This window comes from Symsagittifera roscoffensis, chromosome 1 (assembly GCF_963678635.1).
Source record: "Symsagittifera roscoffensis chromosome 1, txSymRosc1.1, whole genome shotgun sequence".
Taxonomy (NCBI): Eukaryota; Metazoa; Xenacoelomorpha; order Acoela; family Convolutidae; genus Symsagittifera; species Symsagittifera roscoffensis.
In genome coordinates, this window is record NC_087062.1 from 56,441,340 (window position 1) to 56,461,232 (window position 19,893).

Here is a 19,893-nt window from a genome sequence, read left to right on the forward strand (position 1 = left end):
AGATCTACTTCCATGGGATTAACTGTACACAATGCAACCAAACTGGTAAGAATATAAAAAGCATTATACCTACCACACAAATTAGCGAACTTCCCGCTTTATCCGAACCTAATGAGGAACTTAACCTCAATTTTGCCGGCCCATTAGATAACAACTGGGGAAAGAATAAATACATTTTATTATGTATAGATCGTTTCTCAAAATTTCCATCAGCTAAAAGTACATCTTCAACGTCATCAAACACGGTAATCGAATTCCTTCAAGATTAATTTTACCTCCATGGGATTCCTAACTCTATTCGTGTCGACCACACATCCTGTTTTACTAGTCAGGATTTTAAATTATTCTGTAATTCTTTTAATATCAAATTAATATTTTGTACAGTTGGGGACCATCGTTCTAACGGTCTTGTAGAAAAACTTGTTCATACTGTAAAAATTAAATTATTAGCAATGTCACTAGAACAACAAAAACCTACATTACAATTCGCTATCTCGAAAATCATTGGAACTTACGATCTTCCTTCCAATCAAAAATAAAATGTTCACCGTTCGAAATACATTTTAATAGAAAACCGAACACGATCTGGAAACAATTGGCATCTAGTAATTTATCCGGTGGATTTTTAGACAAAGGGAAGTCAATCTTAAGCAAAGAAAGGGCCCTTGACTGGAACGCGGACGATCAGATAGAAGACGGGTACAAAGACTGTCTAGTACCAAAGAAGAACCAGTCACCACTTGAGAAAGGGTACGACTCAGACCATCCTGCAGCTTCAAAACCTTCTTGTTCCCGAGTGTCTCTAAACAGCCCGTTTTAAGGTAATTTACTCCGAAAGACTAATGGAAGTATAAACGGAAATCCCTTCTATAAACAATTGGGTCAGAAAATAATTAACTCAACAAAATCTACGGTTGAACTACCCGACGGAAAAATCATTAGATAATCGGACATCGCCATCCCAAAGTCTAAATCTTCTACAATCCGTTCATTCAAAGAAAATATTTCTTTTCCTTCTTTTATTAACAGTCATTTACAAGTAGGTTCAAGAAAGACTAACAAAACAAAGCCCCAACAGACGCGGAAACTAGGCCCTAAAACGAGACGACAAATAGAGCTTCCTACTCCGGTCACCACTAGGTCTAGAGGAGTAAATCAACCAACTAAACCCAACAAGTCAAAAGGAACCCGAAATAAAGCCTCGACTTCTAACACTGGATATTTAGCAGGTGACGAATCCATGTTCATTCCGTCGGATACATCTGACATTAGTGATTGGGAGTGGATCGCGGGTGGTTTCGCAGGCAGGGAAATGAAAAGAGAACGTTTCAGTTCGGATAACCCCATTTTTAACGAAGAACTTACCTCATCAGTAGATCCTCAAACATATCAAACTAATATAAAATCTGAGAGTTTAGACGAACAACTTCAATCGACGGACACAGCGGAATGTCCAATCAGTATAAAACCAGCAGCCCAAAATACTTCACACCCACCTAACAAACCTCCTACTACTGCGACATCGGAGGGCCCAAACACTCCGTTGGATACAACGAAGGAATCGGAGGGAGATAATCCTATCGAATTTCCAGTTTTCGAGATAGAAGACTCCTCTGATGAAAACGATTACTGAGGAAAGGCATCCAAAGGATACCACTATCACTGGTAATGATTTTATATTAAGACGTTCGAGTCGAAGTGTTGGACCTCCCCAATTCTATGGTAAAAGATTGTACATAGATATTATAGATGAGAACGAAAACCAACCAGGCTCCGCGAAAAACCCAATACCTCTGGACGAAAATGACAGTTCGGGCACCATTTCACAAACCATTACAAGGAATCCCTCGGATGTTCAAACCCCTATTTTCGACATCCAATCAGAAGAATGTACATCCGACTCAGTGATCTCCTCACCCTCAGATCAAATCTCTATTATCTCCACTGACGAATCCCTGAGAGATGCCGTGAATAGTTTGGACAACTATATAGACTTAGATAGTGAAATTTTCAACGCGGAGTTAGAGAAATTTATGGAAGGGTACAGTTAATCTAAAACAAAAATTCGCATTTAGACTTTAATACTTTTATTACTACTTCATTACAGTGCAGTTAGAATCTATCTACTTTTTGTGCTATTCCATCTTTCTAATCAGTCACTCCTTCGGAGCATTAAAATTTCATTGTTATATTGGGCAGTACTTATTTTTTTCAATCCCTTGGTTGGACTCCTTGAGGGAGAGAAAAGGGTTAGTTATCCTGTTACGTATCATAGCGTATAGTAGTTTATTTTTTTCCCACTAAGGGGAATGTTGCGAATCATACCTTTCTTCTTATTTCATTTAATTAGTCTTAAATTACTTTAACTGGTTAATTTATATTTGACCTTGGTATGTTCATTCTCTCCGGCGGAGAGAATGATCTCTCACTTTTTTAATGTTTTAATACAGAGATTAATTCACTTTTTAAACATATCTTATTTGTAACTAAGTAGAATTATCCGTAACAAAGAAACATTTTATGACCGCCCCCCCCCCTACTTGGAAAAATTTCTGTGCACGTCTTCTCCCTTTTGGTACATCTGATCTGAGGATTATCATTCATTTTTTTATAGCTGCTGGGATAACCAGAACTTTTTACATAGCTGCTGGGATAACCAACATCCATATTTTCCTCCTTTTAACCGTACTATAGCTAAGGTACAGTGTTATCCACAATCCCGAAAGGATATGTTCCTAGTCAGACCAAAAGGGGCTCTGATCTAAAGGTTTTGCAGCTTCCGACGAAATTTGCACTTTCGGCTTCTCGCTTTTTTTCTCTAATTAGTGCATCAAAACATGGGCGCAATAAGTAAATTACTTTTCAATTCAGATGGGCAAATGCAGTTTTTATGACCCGAAATGAGCTAACTAATTATTTTACTGATTCTGCAAAAAAACGCACTTCGTCTTGTTCAACCGTCACGTCGTTACGAATTACGATCCTCGCTTGAATCGATTCCATAACAACAACTAACACCCAACAGCGCAACCCGCCCACTAAATACTCCAACTCAGTACTAAACTCGGATTCAATTACTATTGAACTAACTAATCAACTCCTTCTGAAAAAAATTCCAATTGCAACTAACTGGAATCTTAGCTCGGGTCAGCACAATTCAATTGTCTCTCTAACTCACTAACGGAGAAACATAGTAACTTAGCTAAGCAATTTTCCTCCAGGCTTTTCTGATTCTGTTCTCTGCAAGTATGAGAACTAATCTTTCGCTTCATTCGCGCTTACTAGTCTTCATCTGAGGAAAACCAACAATACTCTAGCTTAGTACTAGCTGTTCTGCCTAAGTGTAGGCTGTTTGTTATCCTTTATCATAATTTTCTATTTGAGGTTCAATTATAGTTAGAGATTTGATCATCCCTGCAAATCCTGACACTCAGGTAACCTTGCGCAAAGTGTTAAGCAAACTTTTCCACTGCCGACGCTTTTTATGGATGCCAAATTTAAAAGGGTATCTCCAAATAAGTTTTGCAAACATCAAGAACATTTTCACCTTAATCAAGATAGAATTACTTATGCAACTTCTGAAGATTTTTAACCAAATGTATCCTGGCGTTCCGGCCTCCTGTAATTACAGGAGGTCTTTTTTTAGATGTAAGTACCTCATTTTAAGCCTCTAAATTTCGTATCTATATTGGCTATCAGAATTGGGATTCTAATTATGCCAAAAACCACCTATAGGAAGCTAATTAAAAATCTCGTCCATTATCATGATTTAAGAGAAATGATTCAAGTGCCGCGCTCATTTTGCGACCAATTTCATCTGGGATTGTTTTTTTTTGGTTTAGTTGAGTTGCAATTAATAGCTGAATTATCATAACTAAGTTCAAACCAATGTTTGCCTTGTGTCACTCTTGTTAAACCCACTGCTTTATCGTTGCAACACTAAAGCTACACTGTTCTAATTTCTGGCTACATTCTCCAAGAGACAAGTTCCCCCAATTACGATTAAGGTGACTGGCTCCCAATTCCAAGGGTTACGTTGGGGTAAGGCCACTATCCATTGTTATTTCAGAAGTTTTATCTGCATTTTTAGACCGAAACGCCGAATGGTCATTTAAAGTCACCCTGGGGACACAGGGCTCATTATTCCAAATTTGAGGTAAAAATCCATTTTCAACCCAAAACCAAGTTATGTTTACTCATGCAACTCCCCAAAGACTTTATTCAACAAAACCTTTAGCGTTTCGGCCTCCTGTATCAAGGGGAGGTCCTTTTCAGATGTAGCTACCTCATTTTAATCCACTAAAAATGCCATCTTTACTAGCTATCAGTTTTGGGGTCTAAGGATGCCAAAAATCCAAATGGGGACCTTTAGAAAATTTTCATCCAATCTCATCATTTGAAAGAGTTGCTTCAAGTGTTAAGCTCATTTGGCGGTTTATTGCGCCTGGGACTGTTTTTCTCTTCGCTTTAGTTGGTTTACTCTTAAAAGTTTAAGCATCATAACTAAGTTCAATCCGATGTTTGCCTAACAAAAATGTTAAATATTCAAAGATTTTTCAAAAAACCGCCCCCTTTGAAACATTTCTGTGCACTTCCTTTCCCTTTTGGTACACCTGATCTGATCATTATGATTCGATTTTTTCATAGCTGCTGGGATAACTAGAACTTAGGTGTTGACAATAACATTCAAAAGCCATCCAAACTTTTTCATAACAAATTCAAAAAGAGTGAGAGAAGGAGAGAGAGAAAGCTGAAATTGGGATTTCCAGGGTTTTCATCTCTGCAACTAATCGCAAGTTAAAGAATCGCCGATATTCTCCCCTTTCAACCGTACTACAGCTAAGTTACAGTATTATCCATATTCACGAAAGGATATAATCCTAGTCAGACTAAAAGGGAAGGGCTCTGATCTAAGGGTTTTGCAGCTTCCCACAAAATTTACATTACGATCCTTCCTTGAATCATTTCCATAACAACAACCAACACCAAACAGCGCAAACCGCCCACTAAATAATCCAACCCTGTACTAAACTCGGATTCAAATACTAATGAACTAACTTATCAACTCCTTCAGGGAAAATTCCAATTGCAACTAACTGGAATCTTACCTCGGGTCAGCACTGACTTTCTTATTCACTAATGGAGAAACATAGTAACTTAGCTAAGCAATTTTCCTCCAGGCTTCTCTGATTCTGTTTTCTCTGTAAGTATGAGAACTAATTTTTCGCTCTATTCGCGCTTACTACTCTTCATCTGAAGAAAACCAACTATACTCTAGCTTAGTACTAATTGTTCTGCCTAAGTGTAGGCTGTTTGTTAACCTTTATCATAATTTTTTATTTGAGGTTCAATTATAGTTAGAGATATGATCTTCCCTGTAAATCCTGACACTCAAGTAACCTTGAGCAAAGTTCTAAGCAAACTTTTCCACAGACGACGCTATTTATGGGTGCCAATTTATAAAGGGTATCTCCAACTAAGTTGTGCAAACATCAAGACCATTTTCACCTTAACCAAGATAGGTTTACTTATGCAACTTCTGAAGAACTTTATTCACTTGTACTATGGCGTTCCGGCCTCCTGGAAAAACAGGAGGTACTGCTTCAGATATAAGTACCTCATATCAAGCCTCTAAATTTCCCATCTTTATTGGCTATCAGAATTGGTGGTCTACTTGCGCCGCAAACCGAGCTAAGAGAAAGCTAAAAAAAAATCTCATCCGTTCTCATTAATAAGGAAAAAAGATTCAAATGCTGCGCTCATTTTCGGCAAATTTCATCTGGGATTGTTTTCTTGGTTTTAGTTGAGATGCTATTAAGAGATTAACTATAATTAATAAGATCAATTCAATGTTTGCCTAGTTTCATTCTTATTCAACCCACTACTTAATCATTACAACTCTGGAGCTATACTGTTCTAATTTTTGCCTTCTTTTTCTATAAGATAGCTGCTCCAGTTACGAGTAAGGTGATGGGCTTCCATTTCTAAGGGTTAAGATGGGATTAGATCATTATCGGTGTTAATTCAGGCGTTTTCTTTGCAATTTTGGACCGAAACGCCGAATGGTCATTTACAGGTCACCCTTGGTTCACAGGGGTCAATATTCCAAATTTGGGGTAGAAAAAAAAGAAATTTCAAAACAAAACCAAGTAATGTTTACTTATGCAACTTCCCAATTACTTTATTCAACAATACTGTTAGCAATTCGGCCTGCTGGATTAAGGGGAGGTCCTTTTCAGATGTAGCTACCTCATTTTAAGCCTCTAAAAATCCCATCTATACTGGATATCAGTATTGGGGGTCTGATGGTGCCAAAATTCCACCTAGGTGGAGCTAAGAAAAACTTCATTCATTCTCATCATTTAAAAGAATTGAATCAAGTGCTGCGCTCATTTTGCGGCAGTTTTTGCCTGGAATTGTTTTTCTTTGCTTTAGTTGGGTTACTACTAAAAGCTTAACCATCATAACTCAGTTCATTCCAATGCTTGCCTAGTTTCACTCTTTTTCAATTCACTACTTTCTCGTTGCAACTCTAGAGCTATACTGTTCTGTTTTTTGGCTTCCTCTCCCAAGAGATAGGTCCCCCAATTACGACTAAGGTGACCTACTACAATTTCAAAGAGTTAAGACGGGATTAGGTCACTCTAAGGTGTTAACTCAGAGAACTTCTATGTAATTTTAGGCAAAAATGCCGAAAGGTTATTTAAAGATCCATCGGAGTCACAGGTGTCAAACTTCCAAATTGCCGTAAAAAGTTGACGGAGGGGTTTATTTCATTAGAGTACCTTCGCTCATTATTTTGCGTAAACGGCATATTTCTGGTGTAAGGTGTGTTTTCTTCTTCCAAAAACTATAATAACTTCCGGTCCAGCCGCACTATTTGGCTCAAACTGTTATACATGATGCATCTTGTCACTGCCTATCGTATCCCAAAGTTTCGGCTCTCGGCATTCATTTTAAATGGTTTCCGGAAATCATGGTGGGGATTAGTCACTTAGGGCATAACACCACAAGTGAAGGTTCAGGGAGTCTGGGGTTTTGAACTTGAGCTTCCTTCAACAAGTTTTTTATCATACTAAGTTTTGGTCTTAATTCCAACGCTAGTTACCACGTTCTGATAGGGCACATTGCTCTTTCGTTATGACTTGGGTCAGGGGGGTCCGAGGGGCCCCAATTTTTTGCATGCCCGGGCCAAGTCATCTCTATTATCCGTCCTATAAGATCATTGTGTTGGCTCCAGTATTTCCCCATTTGGAAGGTTAGGTCTATTTGCCACTTGCGCCATACAGCCTCTAATTTTCTGAATCTCGAGCTGTTCTGAGCCCGACCGTATGTTTGCTTTACACTTAACTTATTTTTTAAACAATCTTAGGCTGAGGTTAGTTTGGCATGCAATACAATAGAATCACCTTTGCATCAATATTCTATCAAACTAAAATTGCCTTGATCTTTTGAATTGAATAAAAAAGAACTCACATTGAATGGTTGTAGTTTTTTTGTCCATATTTGGAATATGGCGGCACATTAATTCGGTCTGCTTGTCCCGTTCTTTCAAAAAACTTTCTTCTACCTAAACAAAATATATTTCTTTAAAACAATTTGAAAAATCATTAAGTATAAAACATTTGTTTGCCCTTCTTTCTCTTGTTGAGAACTTCTGCTTTCTCATGGCCTTTTTCCGATTCAACGTTGACATGTTATGAGATTCGTTTGACTGTGATATACTCTTCTTCTGAGTAATTGTAAATAAATTTTAGGCTGACTCTAGACTCCTTGAAGTAAACCCAAAAACATATAAGGAACTGGTCAAAACATTCGTTACCTGGAAAAACTGTTCAAAACACTCGATCATGTTGGTCAGAGTTTTCGGGCTGAACAAATCGTTGCAGAAGTTGCACGAGGTCAACCACGAAACCACATCCTCAATTGATAAATCAGTGGAGCACCGGACTAGTAACTTGAAGTACCAAAAAATCTCCAGCAACGTGTTTCTGGAAATATATTTCCGCAAAAATTACTTTGATAGTAATTTACAAAACCAGAAGTGTACGTTACATGAGATCTAAACATCATTTTGTGGGGCTCAGACGCTTCAATCAATTGTCCAAGTAGGATTAGTGTCCAAAATATATTAAAAATCAAAGAAAAAAATCAGAAAAAAATCATGTTTATTTAGATGTTTATTTTTGCGGAAGCCCTGCCTATAAACCATAGACAGACTATTGACAGCGGCAGACACAGCCGAGTAGTTTCTGGACAGAGTTGAGGAATCCGAATCAAGTCCCGCCGCCGCCAAATTGTGGCTGGCCTGCGACGTCTGGATTCTGTGGATAAATCTGGCTGGTACCATGAGGTAGTCCTTTGTGAAGTTTATCAGAAGGTGTAAGTTGGCAGCTGGATTGTTTAGTGAATAAAATTGGCCAAAAGATTCGATTGATGACAAAGACCTTGGCATGTCACACTTGAAGTTGAAATTGTTCACAAAATCACTCTCGTTTTGGGGTCTAAAATGAAAAGTCTCAAACTTACCAATGATGTGTATAGTTGTTAATTGATTTATATTGACTACATCTTTGGATTGTTTTTGCTGACAAAAGCCCTGAAAAACCCTGATTGGCTGAAAGAAAAACAGTAGCAAGCTGATCAGCTATTTATTTTCAGCTATTTATCAGTCGTTGTAGTTCAGAATTATAATCAACCTCTGCAGAGTACAGAACTTTCGAAGAGAGCTTGAAGATTGGGATTGGTATTTCCAAAAAAAACACAAATTGCAAGTATCAGCCTATAAAGACGGCTTTATTATATGACGACATAGATGATCAGGCTTCCTTTGCAACTTTCCTGACAGGAGACACCATCCAAGCACATGGAAAACACCTCATACTACTCATGTCACATTCTGCCGCCAAAAAAGGACTTTACCTAACTTTTGCTTCTAACATTCAACAAATCCTTACTGTAAATTTTTGAGACTTTTCTTCAATCTTTTTTTCATTTCTCCTTAACTTAAAAAGCAAATGCAGAAGCAACGTAAAATTGGTGAAATCAAAATTGTTCAACACATCGAAAACAGTCTCAAAATCATCGCTACAAACTTCAGCTGGATCTGGAGTAGTCATCCATCATAAGGATAGCACAACTGTCACATACAATTCCCAGTTGCTTACGGTTCCTGACTCCAGACACAAAAATTTCATGATTGTCAAACTTGATGTTCCTTACCCAAATGACCCTATATTTCCTTTAACAAAACCACCGAGTGAACAGAGTCTAATCCTCTGCTTTGAAACTTATTTTCCACTTTACACCCACAACAGTGTTACTGGTCAACAGCTCATAGCAGAGTTACAAGCAATCGCTCGAAGTGCTTAACATATCTAAACCAAAATCTTATACAGAGGCAACTTGATTACATCGTTTTCCTTATTCCTAGCTCATGTGCCACTTTTTCCATCATTATCACTTGAGTTGCTCCGAGTAATTTTCGCAAGGTTTTACCGCTCATTGGTGTAAATAGCATGATTGACAGTTCATGTCATTAATATTCTCCTGGAGGGCATAAGTTTGGAGGACCAAAGGGGGTAAGGTAAGTGTTCAGTTAGCAATTGATAATGAGGTCTAGAAATCTTTTTTTTTGTTCAACTAAGGCAAGTTGAACCGCGGGCGGCAGTGTTTCTAAATTTGTTGTACTACGCATGAGCGCGCGATGCCATCAGGACTCGCAAACAACAAGAAAACTTGGTTTGTCTTCAAAACTTTGTATGTCTCGAAGTTGTCTGCACTAATGTTGCGTAAGTTGGTTACTTCTTTGTTGCAATGTTTCGTTGTTTTTGGTGGCACTTCGTTTATTTGTCAAACAAGACCCTCACAGGACCTAAACACGAACGTAAAAAGCCAGCAAAAGTAGTTATCAAGTCTGTAAATCAATTTCACAGTGCACAGTGACGTGTACTTGGCTACGCATTTGGGACGGAGCTTGTTCACTGAGTTGTATTCAGTAGCACGATGCGTTGTTCCAAAACATTAAACACGGAGATGTTTGCCTTTGATAGCGTTATTTTCCGATGTAAGGACAGTTTAAGGAAATTGAACAACGCTCAATGGAGTGTTACTCAAAACCTATTGAGCAAAAATGTTCCATTGTAAAAAATTTGTAGTCAAACTGCCTTTCTGCATTATTTTTGGGATTGCTTCTCAGGTAGCTGATGCCCTTGGCTGCTGTAACAAATAAACTTGGTTAAGTTTCTTTGGCTTTGTTCCTCCTGACGCAAGCTCCAGGTTTTCAAACGCCCTAGAGTAGTTGTTCAACCAACCAATTAATTTTTTTTATTTGTTTAACTCGAAGTTTGAGGCTTACTGTTTTGATTACTTTGGTGTACCAAACTTTTGAATTAGCTCGTCTATAACTTGTTTGTACTTGTAGTATTAATTCCATAGCTTTCAACGATGTCTTCAACTTTCCAACCGCGAAGTCAGCAATTTTTTTCTACAGGTGTCATCCTTGGGTTGCATCTCAATGCTGTTTAGAGAAACTCAAACTACTTAGTTCATTGTAGTGGATTGCCATTGAAGCTCGAGAGCGTTTCATCAGGCAATTTGAAGCATTTTACTGTATTGGCTTAAAGGGTTATCGGAATAAGCATTTCTCGAACCGCTGTCACTTCGGCACTGTTTATTTTTCTCAGTTGCCTTCAATTGTTATTACGGAGGCGAAAAACGACAAAAAAGTAACTCCATAAAAGGAAATAAGAAAAAAATATATAAAAAGCACAGACATTAAAAATAAAACCCTTGCTGTATCGGAACCGATCCTAAGACTAGGAAAATTATAGCCTCTTGTCCTTGCATCTGCACTACATGCTCTAAAAATTTGCAAACAATAGCTACAAATAAAGCAGCTACATATAGTAATATATTGCCAAGTCGATGCAGCAAAAGTGGCCCCAAATAAAACTTCATACAATTTTTTCATGGTATAAATTATAATATAAAAACAGATAAATTTACATGAATTAAAACAAAAAACTTAAGGTCAAGCTTTTTTAAACTATGATTTCTAAACTTTTGTGAGATACATTGAATTGAAAAAATTGTGAGTTGGAAAAAAACTTTTTTTTTCGCTTCATTCAATAAATCAAAAAAGAATCAACTGTGATAACTGATTACTAATCGAATGTCACATCACATGCTATCTCAAATCCGTAAAGGAGCGTACTGAGTGGCCCAACAATTAAAAAAAAGAAGTCGTACAAATAACTACAATCGCTTAAGCTCGCAAGTGTAAACAAACTGTCGTCACCGCATTGATTTGCTTGAATGATGGTCCGGGCCTTGAATCTCCCAGTAGTGCTGTCAAAAATGGGGTTTGCGTACCATCGCAATTTTTGCGTATCAAAATTAATATCTTGATGCAGGTGGTGTTTTCTTGAACTTGCGTCGAAGAAGGAAAAATGAAAAAAAAAGTCGGTCGAGGTGCATCGGAAATTTAAATAATGGTTCTCATTATGTCAGAAATTCGGTTGTGGACTTTCGTGTGTTTGCGACAGTGGCGAAAAATTAAGCGACATGTAGTTGTTTTGCATAGGTTCGCCGAAAACGAAGTGATATGAGTGAAAGCTTCAAGTAGACGTGTTAAAACTTGTCCTTGATTTTGCAATAATTTAGGTTAAGTTGTGAGCTGGGTTTTAAAATAGCCAAAGAGTGCAGGTTGCTGCTGATGTCAGATTGCCGTTTGTTGACTTGAGGTAACAGAGGAGTCATCGTCTTGGAATCTGTTGTAAAACTTCTCGTATCTTCTTCTGTTTTAGTATCGAACATTTTCTTTGCGAAGGGCAGAGCCTGTTGCAGTATATCGTCAATATCCTTTAGTGAATAAGCGGATAAAAATTCAAATAGAGCGTTACGAAGCTGTATACAGGCTCATTTCAGTTGAGGTAATTTCAACATCACCAAGCTTCGTCGAATGTGATATCTCGTCGCCGAGTTTCGTTGCAGGCCCTCAAGTGAAGCGAAACAATAGTTCCATTTTTTTAGCACAGATTGACTATTTGAGTTGTTCGATTGCTTGTTTGGTCCTCGAAAACTTGTTCTAGCGGTGCGACTGTAGTCAAACTGCTGATTTGAGGCGGTTTAACGTAGAGCCTTTTTTTCAGCTAGAGATTAGTGGCGGTTGTAAGCGCTAGCGGTTCTCCGAGGTTAAGCAGTTGCTTCTGTTGCGTTTATTGTAATTTGTCTGCTAGACCTGCTGGCATTACGGGCATATTTAAACCGAATACGAGTTTTAACAGCTTTCGGGAAACTATTAACGATGAAGTAGCGAGGTGTCATTTATTTAAAAAGATATCGGGTTATTTTGCGGTGAAACCTCACTAAGAAAACAGATTTTTCTTAAAGTGAAAAAGAGTAGACTCCAAGAACTCATTGGATAAAAGTTTTTAATGAAAAATCATGCTACGGGTCTTCTGTTTTTTTTTGCATCAATTTCGAGAAAATTTTGGAATGGTATGTCAGATTGGTTTGACTGCTTTAAATAAAAGTAGAAATGCTGTTTTGTTTTAATGATGTGATGGTCAAATGAAATATTTTTTTTATCGGGGGGGGGGGGGGGAGGGAGTTGTAAGCAAAAAAATCTACCTGTGCACCCTGCGATTTAATGGTTTATTGATTTACCTCGTATAAATATTTTAAATTATGAACTCTGAGTTAAAGCACACTATCATGAAATTTAAAACGAAAGCGGCTGACTTGCAGCTGAGAGGGGTGGATTGTCGATTGAGAGTGGCTGACTTCTTGGAACTTCGATTTTTTTCGACTGGTTAACAGAGGTCATTACAAAATGATAATTTAGACCAATTTGTCATGATTTAAGTAATGGAACTATCGTTTCGCCCTCAAGTGAAGCGAAACGATAGTTCCATTTTTTAAGCAAAGATTGAATACTTGAGTTGTTCGATTGCTTGTTTGGTCATCGAAAACTTGTTCTAGCGGTGCGACTGTAGTCAAATTGCTGATTCATAAAAACTCTCGTTTGAAAATTGGTGAAAATTCTCTAGTGAGGTCTAGAAAACTTTTTTGTTTGCCGTGTTCCTAAGTTTGTTTTATTACACATGAGCGCGCAATGCCATCAGGACTAGCAAACAACAATGATTTGGTTTGTCTTCTGAATTTCGTTTACCGCGTTATTGTCTGTACTATTGTTGCGTGGGTTGATAACTTTTATGTTCTTTATTTCGTTGCATTTTTTGTTGAACCTCGTTTATTCGTTAAACAAGACGCATGTAGGCCCCAAATACCAAAGGAAAAGCAAGGTACTTGGCTCTGAAATTGAACCAGAGTCATTTCTCTTTTGCTAGCTTTATTATTTGATGTAAGGACAACGGGACAACGCCCAATATAGTGTTGCTCAAAATCTAGAGGGCAAAAATGTTTGATTGTAACAAAGTTTTCGTCAAACTGCCTTTCTGGTTTGTTTTTGGGATCGTTTTCCATGTAAGCTGATTCCCTTGGTTGCTGAACGTATAACCTTGGTTAAAGTTATTTGGCTTTGTTTCTTCTGATGCAAGCTCCATTTTCACACTTGCTAGAATAGCTGTTCAACCAGTCAGGTAAATACTTGAAAAATGCATAGCCAAGACTGTGGAGTTCATATAATTGTTCATATTTCCTCTAAATTTTATACGGTTATTTTGAACAAAAAAAACATGGGAAATTGCTGGATTTTCATTCCGAAGTGTTGTCGTTTAATTCAAATTGTGTACTAACTTTCGTTAGAATGCAGCAAATTTGGTGACAGCTTGAGAATCATTTTCTGTTACACCTTCCGAGTTTTCCAGTTCTCTAGTGAAAACTGCGACCACAGATCTTGGATTTCTACAATTTCGAATTAGTTTGTCAATAGCTTATTTGTTGTATGAAAAATAATTTCCTAGTATTTATGATGCCTTCAGCTTTTCCAACGCAAAAAGACTGCAAATAGGTGGTGCCATAACCGCTGAATGGAATTAAGATCTTGTGACTGTGCTGGCCAGTCCAGAATTTCAACCTCAATTTTACAAAACCGACGTTTCGCCAAGTTGGAAGTATGTTTTGGTTTCTTGTCTTGTTGAAAAAAACGTTGTTTCTTCTCCGGTTGAAGTGCTCGATGGTTCCAAGTAGGTTATCTGTCATAACTTCTGTATAAAGACAGGCATCCATAATTTCTTCGATTTTGCAAGCTTAGCCTATCCCCTGTTAACAAAAACTTTAAAAACGAAGGCCTCGCTCGCAATAATACATGCACCTTGCACTTCTCAGTCGTGGAGTATCTAGAACCTTGCTGTAGAAAACTGACTGTTGAAAAATACAACCAAACTATTTAGCCCTTGAACATATTCTGATTAATTGTAGTTCATTATTGATTCGAACTATTTCGGAGCACAGAACGACTTACACGAATCTCAGAAAAAATAGGGCCAATCAAAGATTAACTAATACAAAAGAAACAAATAACAATCAAGAAAGATCACTTGCGATACAATACAACTAGTTCACTAAGTAAAAAAATCAAAATGAATCAAGCTAGTTGTGAAAAAAAAAACATGCGACGGCAATAGAATTTGAAATAAACATTGGAACAAAATTTACCAAATGGTAACAAAGCCGAAATTACCTGAGAAGAAACAACACCTTTTTAAGTCTTCCTCCCCTTAAAACACATACACACATGTACACAAAAAAAAATTTCGCTTTTCAAATGACGCAATATGAGGCCAATAGGCCAATATAGTTTTGACCAAAACCATAAGGTCGAAAAAAAGTTTTAAAAAAAGGGAAACAAAAAATTACAACCGACATAAAAAGCCAATTTCGAGTTGGACGGATATTTAAAATGCTTACATGCTCAAACTATGTCTGCTGCATTATTTACAGCAGAGAGGACTTAGGAGATGAACGAATCCAGGATATGAGTCTTGTGAACTAAGCTATTTCCGTGAAAAAGTCTAGCATCCGGTTGCAAAACACTTGCTATCGCAAGTATAATCATATATGACATTGAATTTTTTCAATTGACTGAATGTGTTCAAGTTTCAAGGACTTTTAGGATATTTTTCGAATGTTATCTTACATAAGTTTTAGGTCAGCCAAAATTACGGTTAAAAAGATATTTCTGTCATATCAAAGAACCAAAGAACACAATTTATTCAATGCCTTTAGATGTCAGGGATTGGCGAGCGTTAATAATATAGCTAAAAAGGCAACTCACAGGTCACTAGAAGATGCGATTAACCAGTGCTTCTTCGATTCCGATTTAAAAGTGGGCGTCATCAGCTTTTCACCAATTAAAATAGATATCGCGTAATTACAAAATATGCCGAAATGGTGCCACTCCATTGGCTGTCGATGAAGTAAGGGTGATTGGGTGATGTTTATCCAATCAGAAAGCAGCGTTTTCCAAGTATTCATCTCTGTTCCGTCTTTAAACATCAAAGAAAGAACTCTGAAGCTTTTGTTCTCAGTTGCTTTTCTTGGGTTGAAATAATCAATCTTTAACAGATAAGCTGGATCCAACACAGATTGACGTGGATTTGAACTTTCTGGATGAATTACTCTGTATACAAAACGTAAGTCTATTTCCAGACAGTTAGCCGGAGTTGAAAGGGATGGGAAAATGTACAAAACGAAGTTGTCTAAAATTGCACAGCATTTGCTAGAAAAATATTCAGATTTGTCCTCCAATTTGTAATTTGCAGTTCCTATGATTCTAGGCCGATTAATTTTTTCATCGGGTCGACTAAAATTAGAATGAAACGTTTCACGTAGGAAGTAATCGTAAAATGGTGTTATCATTTCTGAAGGCATGAAGAATTCTGGCCTGGGAGCGTTTTCTGGTAGATTTGGATCTTCCTTTTCTAAAAAAAAGTGAAGTGAAGTGTCTAAGTAGAACATAATTTTTCGATCAACATCAAATTTATTCTGACCAACAAGCTAAGTTCGCAAATAAGCGAAATGCTGTGGGAAAATGGACGCATTGAAATAAAAAATTTTGGCAATGAAACATCGTACTAGAATCCAGGGCCGGATCTAGAATTCTTTCGAGTGGAGGGGAATTTGAAAAAAAAGAACACCTCACACACTATGAAGATCACCGTATTTTGACCAAAAACTTTGCGCCGCAGGCAATTTCAAAAAATAGGTCAAAATCCAAAAAGTCATTTTTGAGCACTTTGGAAAATTTTGATGGATAATTGCGTATTTTTGGCGCGCGTTTCCCTTCAATATTATTAATAATAATTGTAGTTCCTGTGAATCGCAGAGGAGCTATCAGTAGGCCTTAACAGTCCTGTCGAGGATAGTCCATTTGTATTATCTCCCCACATTCCAGAGTGTTATTTTGCTGAGCGAAGCTGTTTTTTTTTTGCGACTCAAGGCCGTTTTTTTGCGTCTAGAACTTTTACGTGGTACCACTATTGCAGCCAAATTTGGTCAGGTTGTGGTAGACCTGAAGCTGGAGGTCAAGTGAGAGCTTATTCTCACACACTATCATTGCCGCCAAAGGCGCCTTAGAAAAATTTTAGGATTGGTCGGCCTTAAATGGATGTCATAAAATAATACCAAAGGGGGGCCATTTCGTTGGTGAGAGGATCGAATCCCTGACAGTTCCAAATATCGACAGTTACTTCTGAAATTTGAAAAAAAAAAACTATATATATTTAAATAAAATGAAAGTAATAACTACATTTTGTACAAACGGTAACATACCCTAAATCAACACCAAACGAACAATTTTCGGGAGCTTTGAATTGCAACTCAAATTATGACGGAAAGGGCTTGATTATGATACATAATAAGACTGCATAAGACTGGTTATTTATTCGAGGTGCATGTTGGTTATCAATTTTAACTGCCTGTCGAGCTTGAAATGAGTCTAAAGAACTTCGCTATGGCGGTGGCTGGAGGTTTATTCAGGTAAGTTCAGTCCAGTTTATGAGACAGTTAATAAGATGCAGACTTATGTGGGTATGACTGTAGGGACAATTCGGGGACATCTTTTCAAACAGGTATTTACACAGAGGAGAGGCCAAGTTGAGGAGAGTCGAAGAATTTTTTTTCATGAGATTCGAACCAGCGCCCTCGAAATTAAGAGTCTGACGTCTTTCCCACTCGGCCACGAACCCTTTATATTCTACAAACACTAGCCACAAATAAAGCAAAGAACAGGAGCTATGAAATTTCCAATGCTACAGATCGTGATGGTAATAGCAAAAGTGAAACCAACTGTGCACTTTTATTTGCGAGTTAGGTTGAAAAAAGTAAGTTCATACTAATACAATACGCTCGCTAGCTCGGTAGTCTAAAAAACCGACAGTAACCGAATCTGAGCTAGTTCTCTAACCGAATCTGAGCTAGTAATTTTAGAAAAGGTAGTGTCATAGATTACATGAAATTGCTTCTGTCGTAGTCATCATTAAGAGAGTTAAAAACATTGCTCCGAGTTCATGATTAAAATTAGGCTGAAACACAGAAGCGAAGCTGCGCTTCGCTAACACTTGCGAAAACATGACCAAAAAGTAGCTCTATCAAGTGACGTAAGAAAAAGTAGAAATAAGTCTCGAACTTGCAAAAACAAGAGGCTTAGCAAAAACTGGAATTACCATAAATCTGCGACCTAGCAAATTTGAGTCTCACGCACTAACCAGTCAGCCACGGATGCTTATAATCCCCAAAAACTAGCCACCAACAACGCACGTCCATATGCTAATAAATTGCCAATTCGATGCACCAAATACAAAAAGATACAATTTTGCATGAAATGAATTGCAAAGCATAAAGCCTCATGATGTGTGATATGCTTTCAAAAAATTGCGAGATACATAGAGTTAGAAAATTTCTGAAACCGAGATTTTATTATTGTTATGTTGTTTGAAACACATAGCTTTTTTCGGTTCACTTGATGAATTAAAAATGCATCAACTGTGTAAACTTATAACTATTCCAATGTCAAAGCACGTTATCAATAAGCTGTAAAAGTGAAACATTTAAGCTGTCATGCCAATTCGATGCAGCAAATATTGCACCAAATATAGTAGTCGCAACAAAAGTCGCAACAATATTTGCGACTTAGGTTTAAAAAAAACAGTTCGTACTATTAACACATTGCTTCGCAAGTGTAAATAGCGTTTGATTCATCTGGGAGAAAGGTAACATATGATAAAAAAAAAGAAGTAGATGAAATCAAGGAACAATTTCAGATAAACTTGGACTGCAAAATTTTCATGATGGTCGCGCACAGTGAGTAGTTCGCATTCAGTGTATAGGGAGCCCATGGATTTCATCTCTGAGATGTCTGACATGGAAAGATTTCGAAAAACTCGTATGTGATTCAAGGAAGACATGCTCGAAGCGTGGGAAGAAACTGGACACGAATAATCTCTGGGCAACGTATTGGTCTCATTAAGGTCTTGTACGTTACAAGCAACTTTTCCTATTTGAGGCGCTTTATTTTACATGTTTAAAAATATAAAAAACAATTAAGTTTCTTCGTAGCAAACCTTTTCAATCGTCGGTCAAAAAGAATCAAAAACTGACTTGGGTATGGAATGACCTGGAACATTTCTCTTTTGTGCAGCTTAGCCCCACACTCCTGTAACCTATAAAAAATTACATTTGCAAACAGAAACAATTTAAAATTAAAAAAAAAAATTGAAATTAAATAATACTAACGCATTTGCTGTTTTTTCGGGCGAGTAGACAAATGTGACTAATCGCAAGATAGCGTTTCTATTGAAGAAGCTTTCGATGCAGCTCGAACTCTGAAATTTACAAATAACTTGAAATTCTAGTCAATTGATACATTAACAAAGCCGGGCAGTGAAACTGGCAGTCAATTATATTCTAAAAGTAAATTAACTTCTCGTTATGCATAATCATAAAGTTATTGAGAATCAGGCAAAGAAGGATTCATACGCGTGTGAACACTTCGTTAATTAGAATTTGAAGTAAAAAACAGGTACCGGTGGTGTGATGTAATCGCTTTCTTTTTCCAATATAGACTTGGTGTTGTCGAGGAAGTCCACAAACTTCATCACTTCTTGATGATGTTTGTCATCACCCATTCTCATCTTTATTTCCTATAATAGATCATATATAAGAGAGTGCATGAAGTCGAAGCACCTCGTTGAAGCACCTCTCAGAGATTCAAAAAACTTAGCTGATTTCTGTACAAATTCAACCAGTAAGAAAAATATGTTCAAAATTGTTTTTTTTTTGTTGAAAAAATTATCTGCGTGTAGGGGGAAGAAAAACAAAACTTAGTCTGGAAAACTAATACTGAGTTCAGTTAACTGCAATTATTGTAGCAATTCATAACAAAACAGAAAATAAACATTTTTAGAGAAAAATTCGAAAGTAATTTGTCTGAGTCTTTTTGTTTTTCCAGCGAGAAAAAAAAAATTAATGAGGTGTCTTACTCTTTAAGCTCACGTTATTTAACCCTCTATTTTTAACCCCTACTTTATAACACCCATAATAGAATTACCCCACAACAATTTAACCCCTTTTTGATACCCATAATTTGTTCCAAATTAAGTCCTTTTACCACCATAGTAGAATTCCAAATGAGTGTACTAAATGAGGCTAGAGGAGCCTATGTTAATTCACTTGAGGCATTTAGTCACTCAAAAACAATTGCATTTCGATCAGTCAAAGAAATAAGTTTTCATTCACGCGATTGAAACAGATAACCTACATGGTGCTAATTGAAGGCAACAAAAAAAGCTTGGAAGTTTTAGAAAAATCATACTGCCTTACACTTTAACCAATGTTATACCATTCAAAGAGCTTTAACATTTGAACTGTACTTTCATTTTACCTTATCTTTGGATGGCAAACAAATACTAGCGGTATCAGGCCACGAGT

General features: G+C 37.2%; 2 protein-coding genes across 8 annotated transcripts in view; both read right to left on the minus strand.

Annotated features, from left to right (window-relative positions):
- LOC134846065 (uncharacterized) overlaps nt 1–7,987 on the minus strand; it is a 46,985-nt gene extending 38,998 nt beyond the window's left edge. For all 7 annotated transcript variants that reach the window (XR_010162782.1, XR_010162778.1, XM_063863286.1 and 4 more), the window contains exons 1-2: nt 7,823–7,987; nt 7,477–7,570 (exon numbers count right to left, since the gene is read on the minus strand). Coding sequence is in view for 5 of the 7 variants with exons in the window: in XM_063863286.1 (XP_063719356.1) it covers nt 7,477–7,570; nt 7,823–7,852 (124 nt within the window). In the remaining 2 variants the exon portion in view is untranslated. The remainder of the gene's footprint in view (nt 1–7,476; nt 7,571–7,822) is intronic.
- A 144-nt stretch (nt 7,988–8,131) lies between these two features.
- The window catches only part of LOC134838921 (uncharacterized), a 35,823-nt gene continuing 24,061 nt past the window's right edge, over nt 8,132–19,893 (minus strand). Inside the window, exons 15-19 of the mRNA XM_063854242.1 lie at nt 18,990–19,106; nt 18,700–18,788; nt 18,565–18,626; nt 15,242–15,887; nt 8,132–8,504 (exon numbers count right to left, since the gene is read on the minus strand). Coding sequence (XP_063710312.1) covers nt 8,132–8,504; nt 15,242–15,887; nt 18,565–18,626; nt 18,700–18,788; nt 18,990–19,106 — 1,287 coding nt within the window. The remainder of the gene's footprint in view (nt 8,505–15,241; nt 15,888–18,564; nt 18,627–18,699; nt 18,789–18,989; nt 19,107–19,893) is intronic.